Source organism: Falco punctatus, assembly GCF_963210335.1.
Source record: "Falco punctatus genome assembly, chromosome: 11".
NCBI classification, from domain to species: Eukaryota; Metazoa; Chordata; class Aves; order Falconiformes; family Falconidae; genus Falco; species Falco punctatus.
In genome coordinates this window covers 17,046,295-17,060,765 of record NC_137591.1, presented here as the reverse complement: position 1 = coordinate 17,060,765, position 14,471 = coordinate 17,046,295, and the positions used below count along the sequence as shown (strand labels likewise).

At 36.8% G+C, this 14,471-nt stretch overlaps 1 protein-coding gene across 1 annotated transcript in view; it reads left to right on the top strand.

Annotated features, from left to right (window-relative positions):
* The window catches only part of COL24A1 (collagen type XXIV alpha 1 chain), a 156,716-nt gene that overhangs the window by 65,888 nt on the left and 76,357 nt on the right, over nucleotides 1-14,471 (top strand). The window contains exons 15-20 of the mRNA XM_080406641.1: nucleotides 681-734; nucleotides 826-870; nucleotides 1,266-1,319; nucleotides 1,946-1,999; nucleotides 3,619-3,672; nucleotides 13,157-13,210. Coding sequence (XP_080262767.1) covers nucleotides 681-734; nucleotides 826-870; nucleotides 1,266-1,319; nucleotides 1,946-1,999; nucleotides 3,619-3,672; nucleotides 13,157-13,210 — 315 coding nt within the window. The remainder of the gene's footprint in view (nucleotides 1-680; nucleotides 735-825; nucleotides 871-1,265; nucleotides 1,320-1,945; nucleotides 2,000-3,618; nucleotides 3,673-13,156; nucleotides 13,211-14,471) is intronic.

Here is a 14,471-nt window from a genome sequence, read left to right as displayed (position 1 = left end):
CAGCCTCCCCTCAGGGAGCTGTAGAGAGCAGTAAGGTCCCCTCTGAGTCTCCTCCTCTCCAGACTAAACAAGCCCAGTTCCCTCAGCTGCTCCTCGTAAGACTTGTAAAGGTACATGAGAATAGAAAAAGTTAGCATGACCATCAGAACTTAAGGTTAAGTTTACACACTTGGTATTTTGGAAGAATCCCATCTTTTCTTTTTTTTTGTTTGTTATTGTTTTTAACTTTAAACTTTTAGAAATCATTGAGAGTTGAGAAATCCTAGTAAAAGTCACGTTTTATGGCAGTACTCATGGTAAAATAATTCCTTTAAGCCAAATTCAGTGCTTTATAGAGTAGTGATGTGATGTAACCGTAAAGACAGAGGAAGTAGCCATGGACTGTGCAGTTGCAGTACAAAAGAAAGCTTCCTTATTCTGCATTGCCTAATGCATTGCAGTCTTCTCTTCAATACATAATCTAAAGGAAAAGAGGGAAGTTTAGTTTCTTGCATTTCTGCTGATGTGGTTGGGACCTGTAAAGGCTTATAGTATGGATACTTTTTTCCCCAAGAAATCAGCCGGGAAAAGATTTTGGTTCCTCTCTATGGTGCATAAAACGCCACATTCTGTTATCAGTCTTTTAAGTTACTCCATTTCATCAAATGTTTAATGTAGTCACCTTTCTTGCTGTCTCATAGGGAGGCATTGGGCCAGCAGGACCGAGTGGACCATCAGGAATTCAGGGGCCCACGGTATGGTGCTAAACAATCCCACAGCCTGTTGCCTATGTTGCTTTCCATATTATAGGCAAACATTGGATTTTTGTTTTCTTCATTTTAATAGGGTCTCCCAGGGAGTGTGGGACAGCCTGGAATGAAAGGTGATAAGGTGATTTAAATAATTTCCATTATCTTCATAGAGATATATAATTCTTTCAGGCTCCTTTCATTAAATCTTGAGCAAAATAGTGTACTTGACAAAGCCTTCCCTTTTTCCTTTTGATTTCTTTTCTCTTCTGACTTTTATTTTTTTAAAATTACTTCAGTCTCACAATCTGGTACTGCAGACAAGCTTCTGGAGAGCGCTTATTACTGGGCATAACAAAATCCGGTGCTGTGTATATAGGGTTTCCTGGAGGGGTGCTTCAGTGCAACATCTTGTATTGTCATTCAAAGATCTGTGTTAATTTTAAATACTAAATATCAAATGAATCTTTCTCAATTTCTGATAACTACCCCATTTTAAGCCACATACATGTCTGTATAAAATAATATGTCGTTTAGGGTGAACATGGCCTTGCAGGAGAGCCAGGAGACCAGGGGTACCCAGGAGACAAGGTAATTTATAATTGCTCTGTTTCACAAAATTGTCCAATTTCAGCAACTTCATCAGGCTTCTGAGACTCTTCAAATGCAACAAGCCAGATGCATAAAAGTAGAATGTAGTAGTAAAAGCTACTGGATACTGCTGAATTAACATATTTGTAAGAAATGCTGTGCTAATTAAAACTTTTAGAAAGTAGTGAACGAAGACAAGTAAAGGGCATGGGCAGAGTTCTGGCTGATGTGTTGAGAGAAGCGTCAAACAAGGAAAGAATTATGGTATGATCTGAAACTAGTAAGAAACTGTTGTAAAAGATATTTTTCCCTTGAACCTTTGAGATTCATCTGCAGCTCACCTGGACCAGCTGTGGTTAGCAGCACCACATGGTCTGGTATGTTCCCTCGTATTGTGAAACTGAGATAAATAAGTATCTTCTTTCCTATTTGGCTAGTACATCAGAAGTCACTGAAATAGCGTATCCTGTGACAAGTCTTTTGATGAAAGTTGAATGTTAGAAGACACTTCTCATCCTGCAGAATTATTTCAAAGCCTGTTTTAGGTGGCAAAGTGTAGCAATCTATTACTCCAACATAACACAACAATACATTTTCATGTGTATTTAATAGCTTTCTTTTTTCAGGGTGCGCTTGGTTTGCCAGGACCTCCAGGGACCAGAGGAAAGCCAGGACCCCCAGTAAGTTTACATATCCATTTTTGCTGTCAGTATATCTTTATATGTTGTTATATTGGATACTTCTTTATCTCTTATGTTCATATTGTCATGTAATCCTCTAGAAGTTACCTAATTCAAAATGCACAAAGAACAAGGTCTGAACTGCTTTTATTTCTGGTGACTGGCTAGTGAGGGTCAGATCCTAAGATGTGAGATTTTATTACAGAAATCAGTGTATGTCTCATATTTTAATATAGGAGTGCTTAGGATATTAAGTATTCTGTGACAGTCACTTTGTGGGGAAATAGACGTATTGGTAATGTTTGAAACAAATTTACTGAGAGCTTTGGGAGCTGCCAAGATGACCATTTGGGCTAGCTGGATTTGGAGAGAGTGTGGGAAATCTCATTTCTCACAGGGATGGGAGTAGTCATGAATTCCAGTATTACTGATTTTTAGCAGCTTTAAAGGCACCTGTGCAGTGCTGCCACTTCTGCTGGGTTTGTAAATACTGAGGTAGAAAAGGCATTGCACAGGGTTACCTGGCTTTTTCCTCACTTGTTTTTATCACTGCTGTCTGCCTCTTTTTGATATATAGTTAAAAGCTGCCAATACTTTATGCTGTTAAAGAACTAATCACTCCAGTCCCTGTTGTCTTATGTGCAATCAAGCCAATATCTGATAAACCTACTTAGACCTCATGAATATCATCGGCCTTTAAACTCAGTAAAAAATACTGTCTTTGTCCCAGAAAATTTATAATATAAACATTAATTCTGCAAAACTTTTACACAGATTTGCTTAGGCTTAGATGGGAAAACTCAGCCTTTCTGCCTTTAAAGATACAAGCATTTTCATTTAAAGATAAACATGTGAATCAGCCCATTCCTGAACAGTTGTAGATTTTAAAGACAAACTGAATGTGACCAGCTTCTTGACTTATGTTAAATTAAGATATGAGACCTCAGTCCTGCAAATAATATAGTGTTTAACTTTGTAGAATACATTTACAATAAAATCATTTATGTTACAAATTAAAAAAAGATTTTCCAGGACAGGCTTTAATTTTATTCAAGGAACACCTAGTTACGGCAGCAGCAGCAGCAAACTTGTAAAAATGTGGAAGAACAGATATAATGTAGAGAAATATTTTGGTTAGTTTCTAGGTGTATCAGTATTTGTATATAATGGAGTCACTGTCATATGTGGATAAGACTCATATTAATCACAAAACTGCCATTTCTTTGGCCATGATGGGATACTTCAACTACATAAGTACTCATATGCAAACCAATACCTGTAACAGTTGCTTCCTGGCCTTTTAAATAATACGTAGTTTTTATTGTGAAAACAGCTATGTGTGTCAAGGTTTTTTTATACAACTATTTGGACCATCCCGAAACGCCCAATTTTATTTCTCCAAAGCTGATTTGCATTTTTATTGTTGTGACTTCAAAGAGATTTGAAGAAGAACTAATCTTAATTGAATCTGAAGAGAGGCAGTTACAAAATTTCCTATTTAGTGGAAAAGTCATCTCAACACTTTTGTTGGCTTTCTGTTTGATAAATGCTTTTTAAATCTTCATAGCAATCTGTTGTTAAAAAAATCAATCAAAAATATAACTTTGGATTTTTTTAAGGGGAAAATTGGAGATCCTGGATCCCATGGACCATTGGGTCCTCCAGGGCCTGAGGTAAGAAATTGTTTGATGAAGGTAAATTCACTGTAATTTAGTTCTACTAAATTTCAAAAATCAGAGGTAAATGAGCTTGCATCACAAAAGATTATCGTCTTAGTTGAATTAGAAAATACTTTTTATATAGTCATATCTGATGAATTCATTCTCCTCCATAAAGTACAAAATACTTTAGCTCATAATTTTTAATGCAAAATATTAATATACAGGATCTTTGAATACAAATTAGTTCTTCATTGCCTATGTAATTAGGATTTCCTTTCTTTTGAATCCAGGTGTTATGCGTTACACCTTGTGTGAGGCTCATGTGCCTTCTCAGGCACACTTCCATTTGTAGATACTACAGAATGTTTAGAAGTGGGATTTTTCAAGCCTAGTTGCATATTTATCTCTTACAAAATAATTTTATTTGCCAGGAATGCAAAGAATAAACACTAGTTACATTGGAAGCATTGCCAAGCACTTGAATCTAGCAGTGCAGTTGCCTAAGAACTGTACTATGGAAGTCTACACGGAAACTGAGTCAGTTTCTGAATTGTTCCGTTTCCGTGCTTTTTGGCATTTATACATAGGCTATAGGAAAAAATGCTGTGGGACTGTACAGGAAAGACATATGCATACACAGACACTCATATTTGCTGGAGAGGTGAAAGCAAAAAATGCAGATTCTTCTTTTTGATCAGCCTCCTCCAATGGATTTTTGTTGTCATTTTGAGGTTTTTTGAAAATATGTCTGGAAGGTCTATATTAGCAATGATGGTTGTTCTGGCCTTGCAACATACGATAACTCTGGGAGCATACCTCCTCAAACCAAGACTCTGTATTCCTACCTTCTTTAAGAGGGAGCCCAAGGCCTGTGATCCTCAAAGAACAAATTGTTGGGTTTTATTGCTTTGTTGTTATAGCTCCTCTAAATCCTAAAGAACACACTTTCTTATGGAGTTGAGCCCTCATCAAGAGAAAATTTACTGTTGTTGTAAGAACACAAGATGGTCTTTTCAGAATATGCCGATATGTTTTAGTCAATTGGGGAAAGAGTATTTTCATGCCCTTCAGTTGGAATGAAGAAGTCACAAGGCCTGTGCAAGCTGACCACAGCTGCCTCTCTCTGTGGCTCAGGATTTTAGATTTTGTGAGCCTGTTAGCATTATTTCATTATTAGCAGAATCCTTGCATCATCTTGTGTAGCTTCCAGCCAAGGAGACCTATGGCAGGTTAATATCAAATTGCTGGTCTTGAAGCCTGTGTCCTGGTGACCCTGACACCTATCCCTGTAGTCCTTCATAGTTCCTTATTCCAACCCAGGCATGTTATTCCTTTGGGCCTAGGGATAAATTCATCACTGGGGGCTAGTACCCTCAGGGCAGATACGAATGGGAAAAGTTCCTGTCTGAAAATCTCAGCATTTCGTTTTGCTCAGTGATGCAGAATCACTTCAGCCATTGGAAGGCAAATAAAGTGCTTTATGTTAGACAATTAAAGCTTGAGTGTCCAGGTATTTCTCTTTGAGTAACTGTTTGTACAATGTCAGGTTTAAAACTACAAATCAATGTTTCTCAACTTTAGTCACACAAGACAGATCCAAAAGAAGTAAGAGAAGTTTTGCCTTCTTTTACTTCATCAAAACATGGTCACCATATGGCGAAATAGCAGAAATAGAAGGGAGGTAGGACAGCAGTATACCAGGAACTTGAACAAGTTGGAAATACTAGAAGTTCTATAATAAAAGGAATATAAAAAACGAGCTTAAACAAAGATTGTATCTTACTCTCCCTGTTACTTTGTCTTATAAAGATAAGCTAGTTGTTGTTGCTAGAAGCTATTTAGACACAACTGCATATATGAAGTATGAGCAATTATTGGGGAATTTCCTACAAGAAAAGCCTACTGTCATGTATCTAATCATGTGTCTTCTTCCAAAAAGAGACAGCTAGGAGGTCAGGCAGGACTGCTTTCCTTGTTCCTATTTCATTATCTGAATTGTCAGACTTCCTGTGACTCCAGGTAGAAAACAGACATTACATCCTGTATTGCATGTTCCCCTTGATGCTTCTGGAGACAGCAGATTGTGATGAAATAGTGTCTTGCAAGGGGAGTACTTTGAATTTGCTGTGGACATGACAATCTATACCATATGTCTTTTAGTAAAGATTAAAAAAATAATAAATAAAGCTATATTGGGATTTGTTGGGGATTGCTGTGAGTGGGAGGAACAAGGGTGTGTCTGCCCAGTGGCACAACCTGTCAGATCCTACTTCAGACTATGTCTCTCCCCTTTTGTCGAACACTAAGACAGTGGGATTTGTCCTGTCCCCATGTTCAAGCTTGTTTTGGGTGCATGTGAAATAAGAAACTGAAGATCCTTTGGTCTCTGCAATTACACATTTGAGTATTTCATTTCCAGTATAAAGAATAAGCAGCTATATCCATAATTTTTTTTCTATGTAAACTGCTGTAAATGAGGCACTACAGCAGCTGAAGTATCTCTGCACACAACAGTGGGAACAGGCCTGGCAGGCTTCACTCATCCTTCCGGGTTTTTGGCGTTTTATATGCAGGTCAGCAGTGAATTGCTTCCTAAATCTTTCCTCTGCAGCTGTGCAACCTAGGTATGCCAGATCAGAGTTGAAATAAGCCACCCGCTCATAGCCAGGGTCCGTTTGAGAACTGCAGTGCTGATGGGCAGGAGTGAGTAAAGGGAAGGACAGAGGTCTCGTGCTTGCTTTCTGGGCGGCGTGTGAGGGTTGTCTGCCAAGTGCATTCTTTTGCAGTGCAGGAGTCCTGCAGTGTCAAGCCAAACTCTCTGCTGGGTATGTTGCTGCAGAGCCAGGGTCTGTCATGTGCCTGAATGCATGCTGCTCACAAAGCGTTGGTTATCTTTAGTGAGCACTTGATGGAGCATGTTCTTCACCAGTTTACACGTTTTGCTGCTTTGTCATGCATCTAAAAATAAACAGCCAAAATTTCAACTTTCTAGAGAGTTTTATTTTATTGGTATGACAACTGGAAATTGCTGGTCTGACTATTTTAACTCAGTGTTAATTGTGTACAATGAAGTATGTAATGCTTATTGTTAATGTGAATGAAATGAGACAATGTTTTAACAGGCTTCCACACGTATTCAGAATATTTTACAGTTACATTTCACTCTATGAATCACATTTAATTATTCCCCAGGAATAAGGGTGATAGTTTCCTTCAGATGTTCTCTAAATATTATAAATAGGTTTCATCTGAAACAGAGGGCACGTTAGTCATTATTGTCAATAGAACTTTTTTCATCTGTGCAGTATTTTGATCTGAAGTCATTAGCTTATTCTTTCAGGAAGGTACTCATGGGATTCAATTAGTATGCTTCATGTTCAAGAGAATACATTACAAAGGGAAAGGATACATTCAAATAATAGTAAACAGTCAAAAAGGCAGAGGTTTTGTAAGTCAATTACTGGCTACTTTGAGTTGTTCATTTAAAAAAAAAGTTTATTTTTAATGCTTGTTCTATCTTATAACATGCTGTTTTGAGGTTATGCAAACAATGCCACGAGTGCAGTGATAACGTAGTGTTCTCTTTCAATATCACATTGAATAGCTTGCATGCAAATTACTTGAAGTACAGAAATAAAGACAATTTTATAGCTGAATTAAATGCATGTTCTGGCATACTGCTTTATTTTTTTTTTAAGTGGTTATAATTTAGTCTGCCTGTTAGGTCCTAGTCTGTTTCCACAGATCTTCACAGGCAATTTGCACAGAATTTGTCATCTTGAGATTTTCCTTTTTCAGACAGAACTATGGTGAGACTTCACTATAGAAAAAGGGACATGCAGATAAACAAAACTTGATTTGTGCTGCTTTACCAAGGCATTATTTAACTTCTAACATTCTGAATCTGCTTAGAGTAAAGGAAACTGGTACTGAGATGTTTTTTATTTGATTTTAAACACTTGCACTGCTTTGGCTTTTGGATTTTGGTGTTGATCTTAAAAGAAACAGTAGTTTTGCAAATAAATTTGAAATTTCTGCCTTACTTTTTTGATCTGGCCTTAGTCTAGGTGTGGTCTGATTTGTGTGGGCATTTGTTAGCAGCATAGCACTATGCAGTGTACAGTGCAATAATCCTCCTGCAAGAGAATAGAGTTCCTCTTGCACAAGCATTATTTCACTGACTATTAGCTACTAATCTCTTTTCTAAGGTTTAAAGTTAGGAATACTTGATTTTCAAAACACAGAGAGTTGTTCCTCATTACTTTACTCTGTACTCAGGCTTTGCCTAACCCCACTGTCAGTTATATCATTAGAAGCCTGAAAGAAGACCTGTTCCTCAGACCTTAGTCATTTAACTGTTATTGGTAACACAAAAACGAGCCTGAATATTTTAAAATAAATACATAATCTGGTATTTTTGTCCCTGATGAAATGCCCACCTTTGATGATTGTTTTCACCATAAGTTGGAACAAAATTGTAAAATATGCTTCTCTCTGCTTACCATTGTTATATGTATTTGAAAGTTACACAAAAGTAGCTGTTGGTGTTGAATGCCTGGCGTGATTTTTGAGTCTTGTGAAAGTAATTAAGCAGGTGGCTAAGGTCTCCCTGGGCCTTGTAGGTTGACTACTGAAAGTCTTCAGGGCAGACAGGGAGACTGTTAAACAGAGTCCAACAAGTATAACTCTAACCAGGTTAAACTGTGCCAAGCTCCCTCTGGAAATCCTGTCTGATCCTTGGAGTGGGTCTGCACTGAAGTTCTTACCAAAGCTCTTAACTTCTCACATTGTAGCTTTACAGAATACTTCAATACTTGGTCCTTAAAATACTGATCAGTGGCTGCTGCTGCTGCGCTGGTCAGTCAGGTGAATCACCAGCCACCTTCTTGGCCATCAAGCAGCCGCACAGGTCTGTTTTGAAGGGTTGGTGTACAACCTTGCTCTCACTATAGAGTAGACTATACTTGATACTACTTGTTATAAATACAGTGATTCTGATATGTCTTCCATATAATGTGTAGATGCACTAGATGGCTTTGAAGGATGATGCATCATATTTGGAAAACCTGATGACTTTAAGTCTCTCACGAAAAAGTCACTAGTGTTTTGGTGAACTTAACTGAAACGATCCACCATGTGCAGTTAGACAAAAGCACAAAGCATCATCAGCATAGTGTTACTCACATCTTAGCAACAGTAAATTGCAAAGCTTTCCTGTACCATATCGTATGCTGTACCCTTTTTTCTGTTCTCTGATAAATTGCAATTGTACAATTCCAAAATCAGAATTAAAGGTCTGTGGGGAAAAAAATTAAAGTTTTGTCTCTGGCCTTTAAAATTGCTGGCATTAAACTTGGCTAGATTGGCACACACGGAAGAAAGTTAATTTCAAATCTTTTTTTTTTTTACTGTTTTTCTCTTTGTACTTGGCACATTATTGACACTGTCATGCAGTTGTATGAATGGCAAAGGAAAAAGTCCCCTAACTGTGTGAATACTGATGTTTCTAATATTGTATAAAGAATTTTTTTTAGTTGAACTGTATCTCTGCATAGCATGTACTTACAGAAGAATAATGAACACTTATTTGAGAATACAAAATCACAGCTCATTTTCTCGGTTTAGAGAGATTGTAGTTTTATGCAGAAATCTTCCTTTTGTAATTTGATAATAATTAGTAATAAAGCTCTAATAAGTACCTTGTAGTTCAGTAGTGGCATCCAGTCAGTATTGCTTCTGAAAATTCATTCTCATTCAAATGAAACACAGCATGTGATTGAATGAAATATTGGAGCAGGGAAACTTGGCAACTGAAGGGACTATCACAGTCTCTGGAGAGGTTTTTGCTCTGTGGTGTCCTTCTATCATCGCTTGTGTCACAATCCCATTGACGGCTGCTAAGGAGATAGAGGGCATGAGGGTCAGTGACTAACAGCAATGCTGGCAAATGTCGTGTAGAAACAGCTTGGAGTGAGTGGGATTCTGCAAATGTAAGAGAATTCCTAGTGGAAATGGAGTGTAATTTCCAAACATTTCTGATATTCTGCTTCTGTGTTAGCAGCCACACAGGAAAACAAACAAAAGAAAAGCAACAGCTTCTGCAGATCTCTCATCTCTGAGGCACTGACTTCAGTACAAAAAGACATGTCCTGACATAGTAACAGGCTGATCATCTGTGCATTTTTTCATTAATTAAAGATTATATAGATAAGTGAGAACAATAAATATGTTAATTTATATTGAAATGTGCTCAGTACAAAATGGGTCACTTTCCTAGCAAGGTTAAAGCACATTCGTGTTGAGATAGCTGGAACTACATTTTTTTCTGACACCACCTCTAGTTGGGTTAAACTGAGTGAACTCTGAAGTGCTTTGCTGGCAAAAGGCCACACGTGCAGCAAGATTTTAAAAATAATTTGTAGCCTACTACCTGCCAGGCTTCTAGCTGATGTGAAGATAAGAATCTGCACTTTGCATTTCCTTAGTAGAAGTCATAATACTGAGTGATATTTTGCTCCAAATAGTCTCTGCTGAAAATTGCATTGCAGCTGGAAGCTATACATTGATCTCCTGGCCTTTCACTTATGGAAGAATAATGAACTTTTAATCTGGCGTAGCTTCACAGGGAGCTGGCTGCTGAATAACTCTTGGCGAATTCAGATATAGGTAGAAATGTATACCACTTCACAACTCAGAATCTGAATGGTAAACAGCATTGCTGAGTGTTTTAAGAACTCCTTTCTGGTTCATTCTTCTTCTGGAATTGTCTGGAGTGCCTGTCTGTGTCCTGGATTATTAATGTGAGAACATCTTGGAAATGTGTTCTAATACTGCCATAGCATCTGCATTTTCTCTGTGGTAGTGCTTGAGAAGAAAAGTCTAAATCCAGCTTTATGGCAAAGACAAAAATGATGAAGACTTTCAGTTTGAATGTTTAAATGCCTTGCTAGGGTTGATGTTCTCAGGCCAGTAGCCATCTCACATCCTAAGACTGCCTGACATGGAAAGGTATCCATATGTCATGATTGTTCTAACTTTGATAGTGCTTCTCGATGCTTACAACTTACAGTTCTCACTGAATTCCTTCTAGAAGTATTTATGCAAATAAATAAAGTAGGCGTATTCCCTTATCAAGATATAAGAATCTTTCTAAATAGACATTTTTCTTGACAGATTGTTCTCTGGAATGTTTATTGCCATGAGGGAAACTTTCTCTGTGTCAGCATTTAGCACTTGTTCACACATTAGAAAGTTAAAAGTTTTACAGATGTGCAAAACAACCCACCTGGTAACTATTTAATGTCTGTAAATAAGCAAATTTAAAATTAAGAAAGGATGAGGTAGCAACTTCCAAAGAACTGGCCTAACTCTTCAGTGTATCTCAGATAGATAGTGGATTTCAGTAGTTAAGTGTGGTCAGGATTTGTAAAAAATCCTCTTATGACCCGTACAGAAATCCAGGCTGATACACACTGAGGGGAGTACTTTAGGTACCAGCTTGGGTGCCCTGGTCACATGTGACTAATATGCTCTGTGCCACCTAGAGGCGCGTTGGAGTTGTTGCACAGCTCTACTCGTACTTACTGCTTTATGGCAAAAAGAAATTACCACTGTGATGTTCTGTGAAATGCTGGGCGTTAGGGTTGTTCCGTTTCTTCTAAAAACTCAGATCGGTTCTTTTTTCATCTTTAGTATTCATTAGCATTCCAGTGCTAAACCTGATTTTTTTAAAAGAAATCATTTTATTTCATATGTTGTTTATACATTTATTTTTTACTTGATATATAACACACCTTAAAATATTTACATTCTGTCTAAGTCACTACTCATAAGTCTCTCTGCCTCCTGTTAAGAACAGACTATAGAAAACAAATAGAAGAAAGCCCTACAAGTAGAACAGTGGTGCCCTAAATACTTTTTAAATTTTATTATAATATGGTAGTTGAGGCTGAAATAATATTTTCTTTTAAACTTCTTGCCTTAGTATGATTTCTTTACCTTTCTGGTAAGTTGTTTTTTGTTTGGTGTTTTCTTTTTTTTGTTTGTTTGGTGGTTTTTTTTTTTAATTAATGCCATCTAAGTCATCTAATTATGAATAATCATTAGAAATTATCGTTACCTGTATTTGAAGGTCAGGTGTTCTGGAATAATAGAGTATGGCCAACTTTTATTCACTTAGTGAGGCAAATTTTTTAATACCTCTTACCTGCTTAGAGAACACAAAAAGTGACTCTTGAAACTTTAATGATGATATGTATTATCCTGCATTAGTATGGAAGGGTGTCAGAGAGAATTTTGTGCTGGAAGTTCTTTATGAGAAGCTATATAAATTGTTCTGAAGATATATGATGCTTTAATTTCCATTATTGGGAAAGTATGCATGCAAAGAGTGATATTTATAATTTTGAATCTGCAACAATTTTTTTGTTAAGGAAGAAGGAAACTTGTTTTTACTAGTGTTAGGCAATGGATATGCACAGAGGTAGTAATAATATTTTACTCAGAGGAAGAACTTTTCAGTGACAGTCTTTTCTATTTTTAGATAGGCAAGATTTAATGAAATTTAAGTTTATAAAAATAACAAAATCCAATACTGTCTTGCCAGGGGACTGAGCAAGCCGTGTGCTAACTAGAGTCAATTACCAGTGCTTTACTTTATCCTACAAATATAAAGATTACATTCCTTCACCAGATGTTTATGAAAGTTAACCCACTACTGTGTTGCATAAGACTTAGCTGCATCATTTTTGTTTCCTTAAAACACAGTCATTACTTATAAAGTGTTCTAGTTGTAGCACTGGATTCCTCTGACGCAGGCATCCTCATGGTGTCCCACTCAGTGCCTACTGGACAGATGGCTTGGGGTGGTAATTTTAGGTAATTAATTTCCTTTCCATATTCATCTTTTCTTTACCAGCAGCTGGATCTATGCCATACACTATTTCACAAAGGCTTATTCAGAATAATAATACATGCTGGTGACCTTCACTTACTGCCAGCCAGACCTGGATTAGCACCTGCTGATTCGGAGGCAAAAGGCGTTCTACCCTTTTCTTAATCTTGCAGTGATCTCATTCTTAAAGTGTGGCCAAGGATTAAAGGGCTTCAGCGGTGCTCTAAGCTTTTCTTTTTAAAAATATTTGAATTCATAAGTACAGAACGTGGTGCTGGCTACTTTGTGGGGGTTTTTTGTGCATCAATACCAATCCAGTGATTTAATTTCAAATGTTGCTTAGTGGATAAAAAGTCTTACGCTAAGAGAAATGAAACCAATACTGACATCTGCGAAATTGAGTTTAATGAATGCTGCCTAAAATCTGTCACTTTTCCAAGTCCTTTCAAGGAAACTTAATGGATTTTGACATTTTGGGGATGGCAGAACAAATGTATTTCTTGTTTCTGTGATTCAGGTTTGTTAAATGAATGAACAGAATCAAAACAAGTACATTGGAAATGTTCCTACTCTGTAAATCATTTGTTTGTATGATTTCTTTAGGGTTTTCCAGGAGATATTGGTGTACCTGGATTAAATGGCCCTGAAGGTCCTAAGGTAAGATTATAGGGAAATTTATTCTGAATAACAAAACCCAGTATAAATCTTTGAGGAAAAGCTCTGAGAGATGGACACTGGCATTATAAGAAGATAATCTTACTGTCAAAATGCAGATTCTTTGCCTCAGGTATTTATATCAGGAAGTTAATCTAGTGTTTAATGCTCTCCATGCAGTTATGAAGGTAATTACTGTGTTAGATGGAAGCATATTATGGCAAGTGCAAGGAAATTTGAAGAAAACACTATGGAGCTAGAAAGTGACGTATATTTAACCTATATTTAAATAAATACATGCAGTTCTCTATAGGTCTCAACTAAGTAATACAGAATTTAAAAAAAAAATAAATTAAAAAATGGTAGCTAAAGCTATAGAAAAAATGGTAAAATTCACATGCCAGATTAAAAGATGGATAAATTTTATCCATTATTATTATATGTATTATTTTATCTACCAAAAAATTACTGTGCCAGATTAATGTAGCCTCTGCTTGTCAGTAGACTAATATTTTAGACCAGCTTAGGCAATAATTCACATGTATAGAGTTTTCAATAAATCTTTGGATAAAATCACATATGGGAAATTTTTGTTTAAAATGGAAAAGGTAGAGACTAGTACAAAAAGTGCAGGTGGCTCAGAAATTAACCCAGAGGAAGATTTGATATCTATTGAAGATATTGAATAATATCTAAATATTGACTACTTGTTGTTGAAAGACAAGTACCAATTAAGTTCCTCACTCACAAGTCTTGGGACTATTCTTATATTGTTTTTTCACTGATAAATAGGCACAAGTATGATGGAATGGAAATTGTATGTGAAATGAAGTTGAGCATCTTTAGATGATCTTAAAAACTGCACTTTGTACTAATTCATTCCACTTCTGTTACTCCAGGCTGATGCATGCAAGGACTAAACCAATAAATCCTACAGTAAACTTAGAGCTTCACAACTGGCAAGACAGTGCCAGATCCCAGATCTCTCTGAAATAAAAGCACAATAAGGCAGTTAGAAATTACGTGAAATTCTAGAACACATAAGGCAAGGTGTCTTGTTAATGCCACTGCACAGAGCACAACAAAACTTTATCTAAGTAGCACACACAGTTCTGGGCATTTGTATTCCAGAAGGACTCAATCAGGTGGGACTAGATGCTGAAAAGGATACTTGAATGACTGTATTCTGAGAGGCAGTTTATTTTTCCTACCAAATGAAGGGTCTTTTTGAGCTTGCTAAGTAAACCAGAGAGCAGAAATTGGT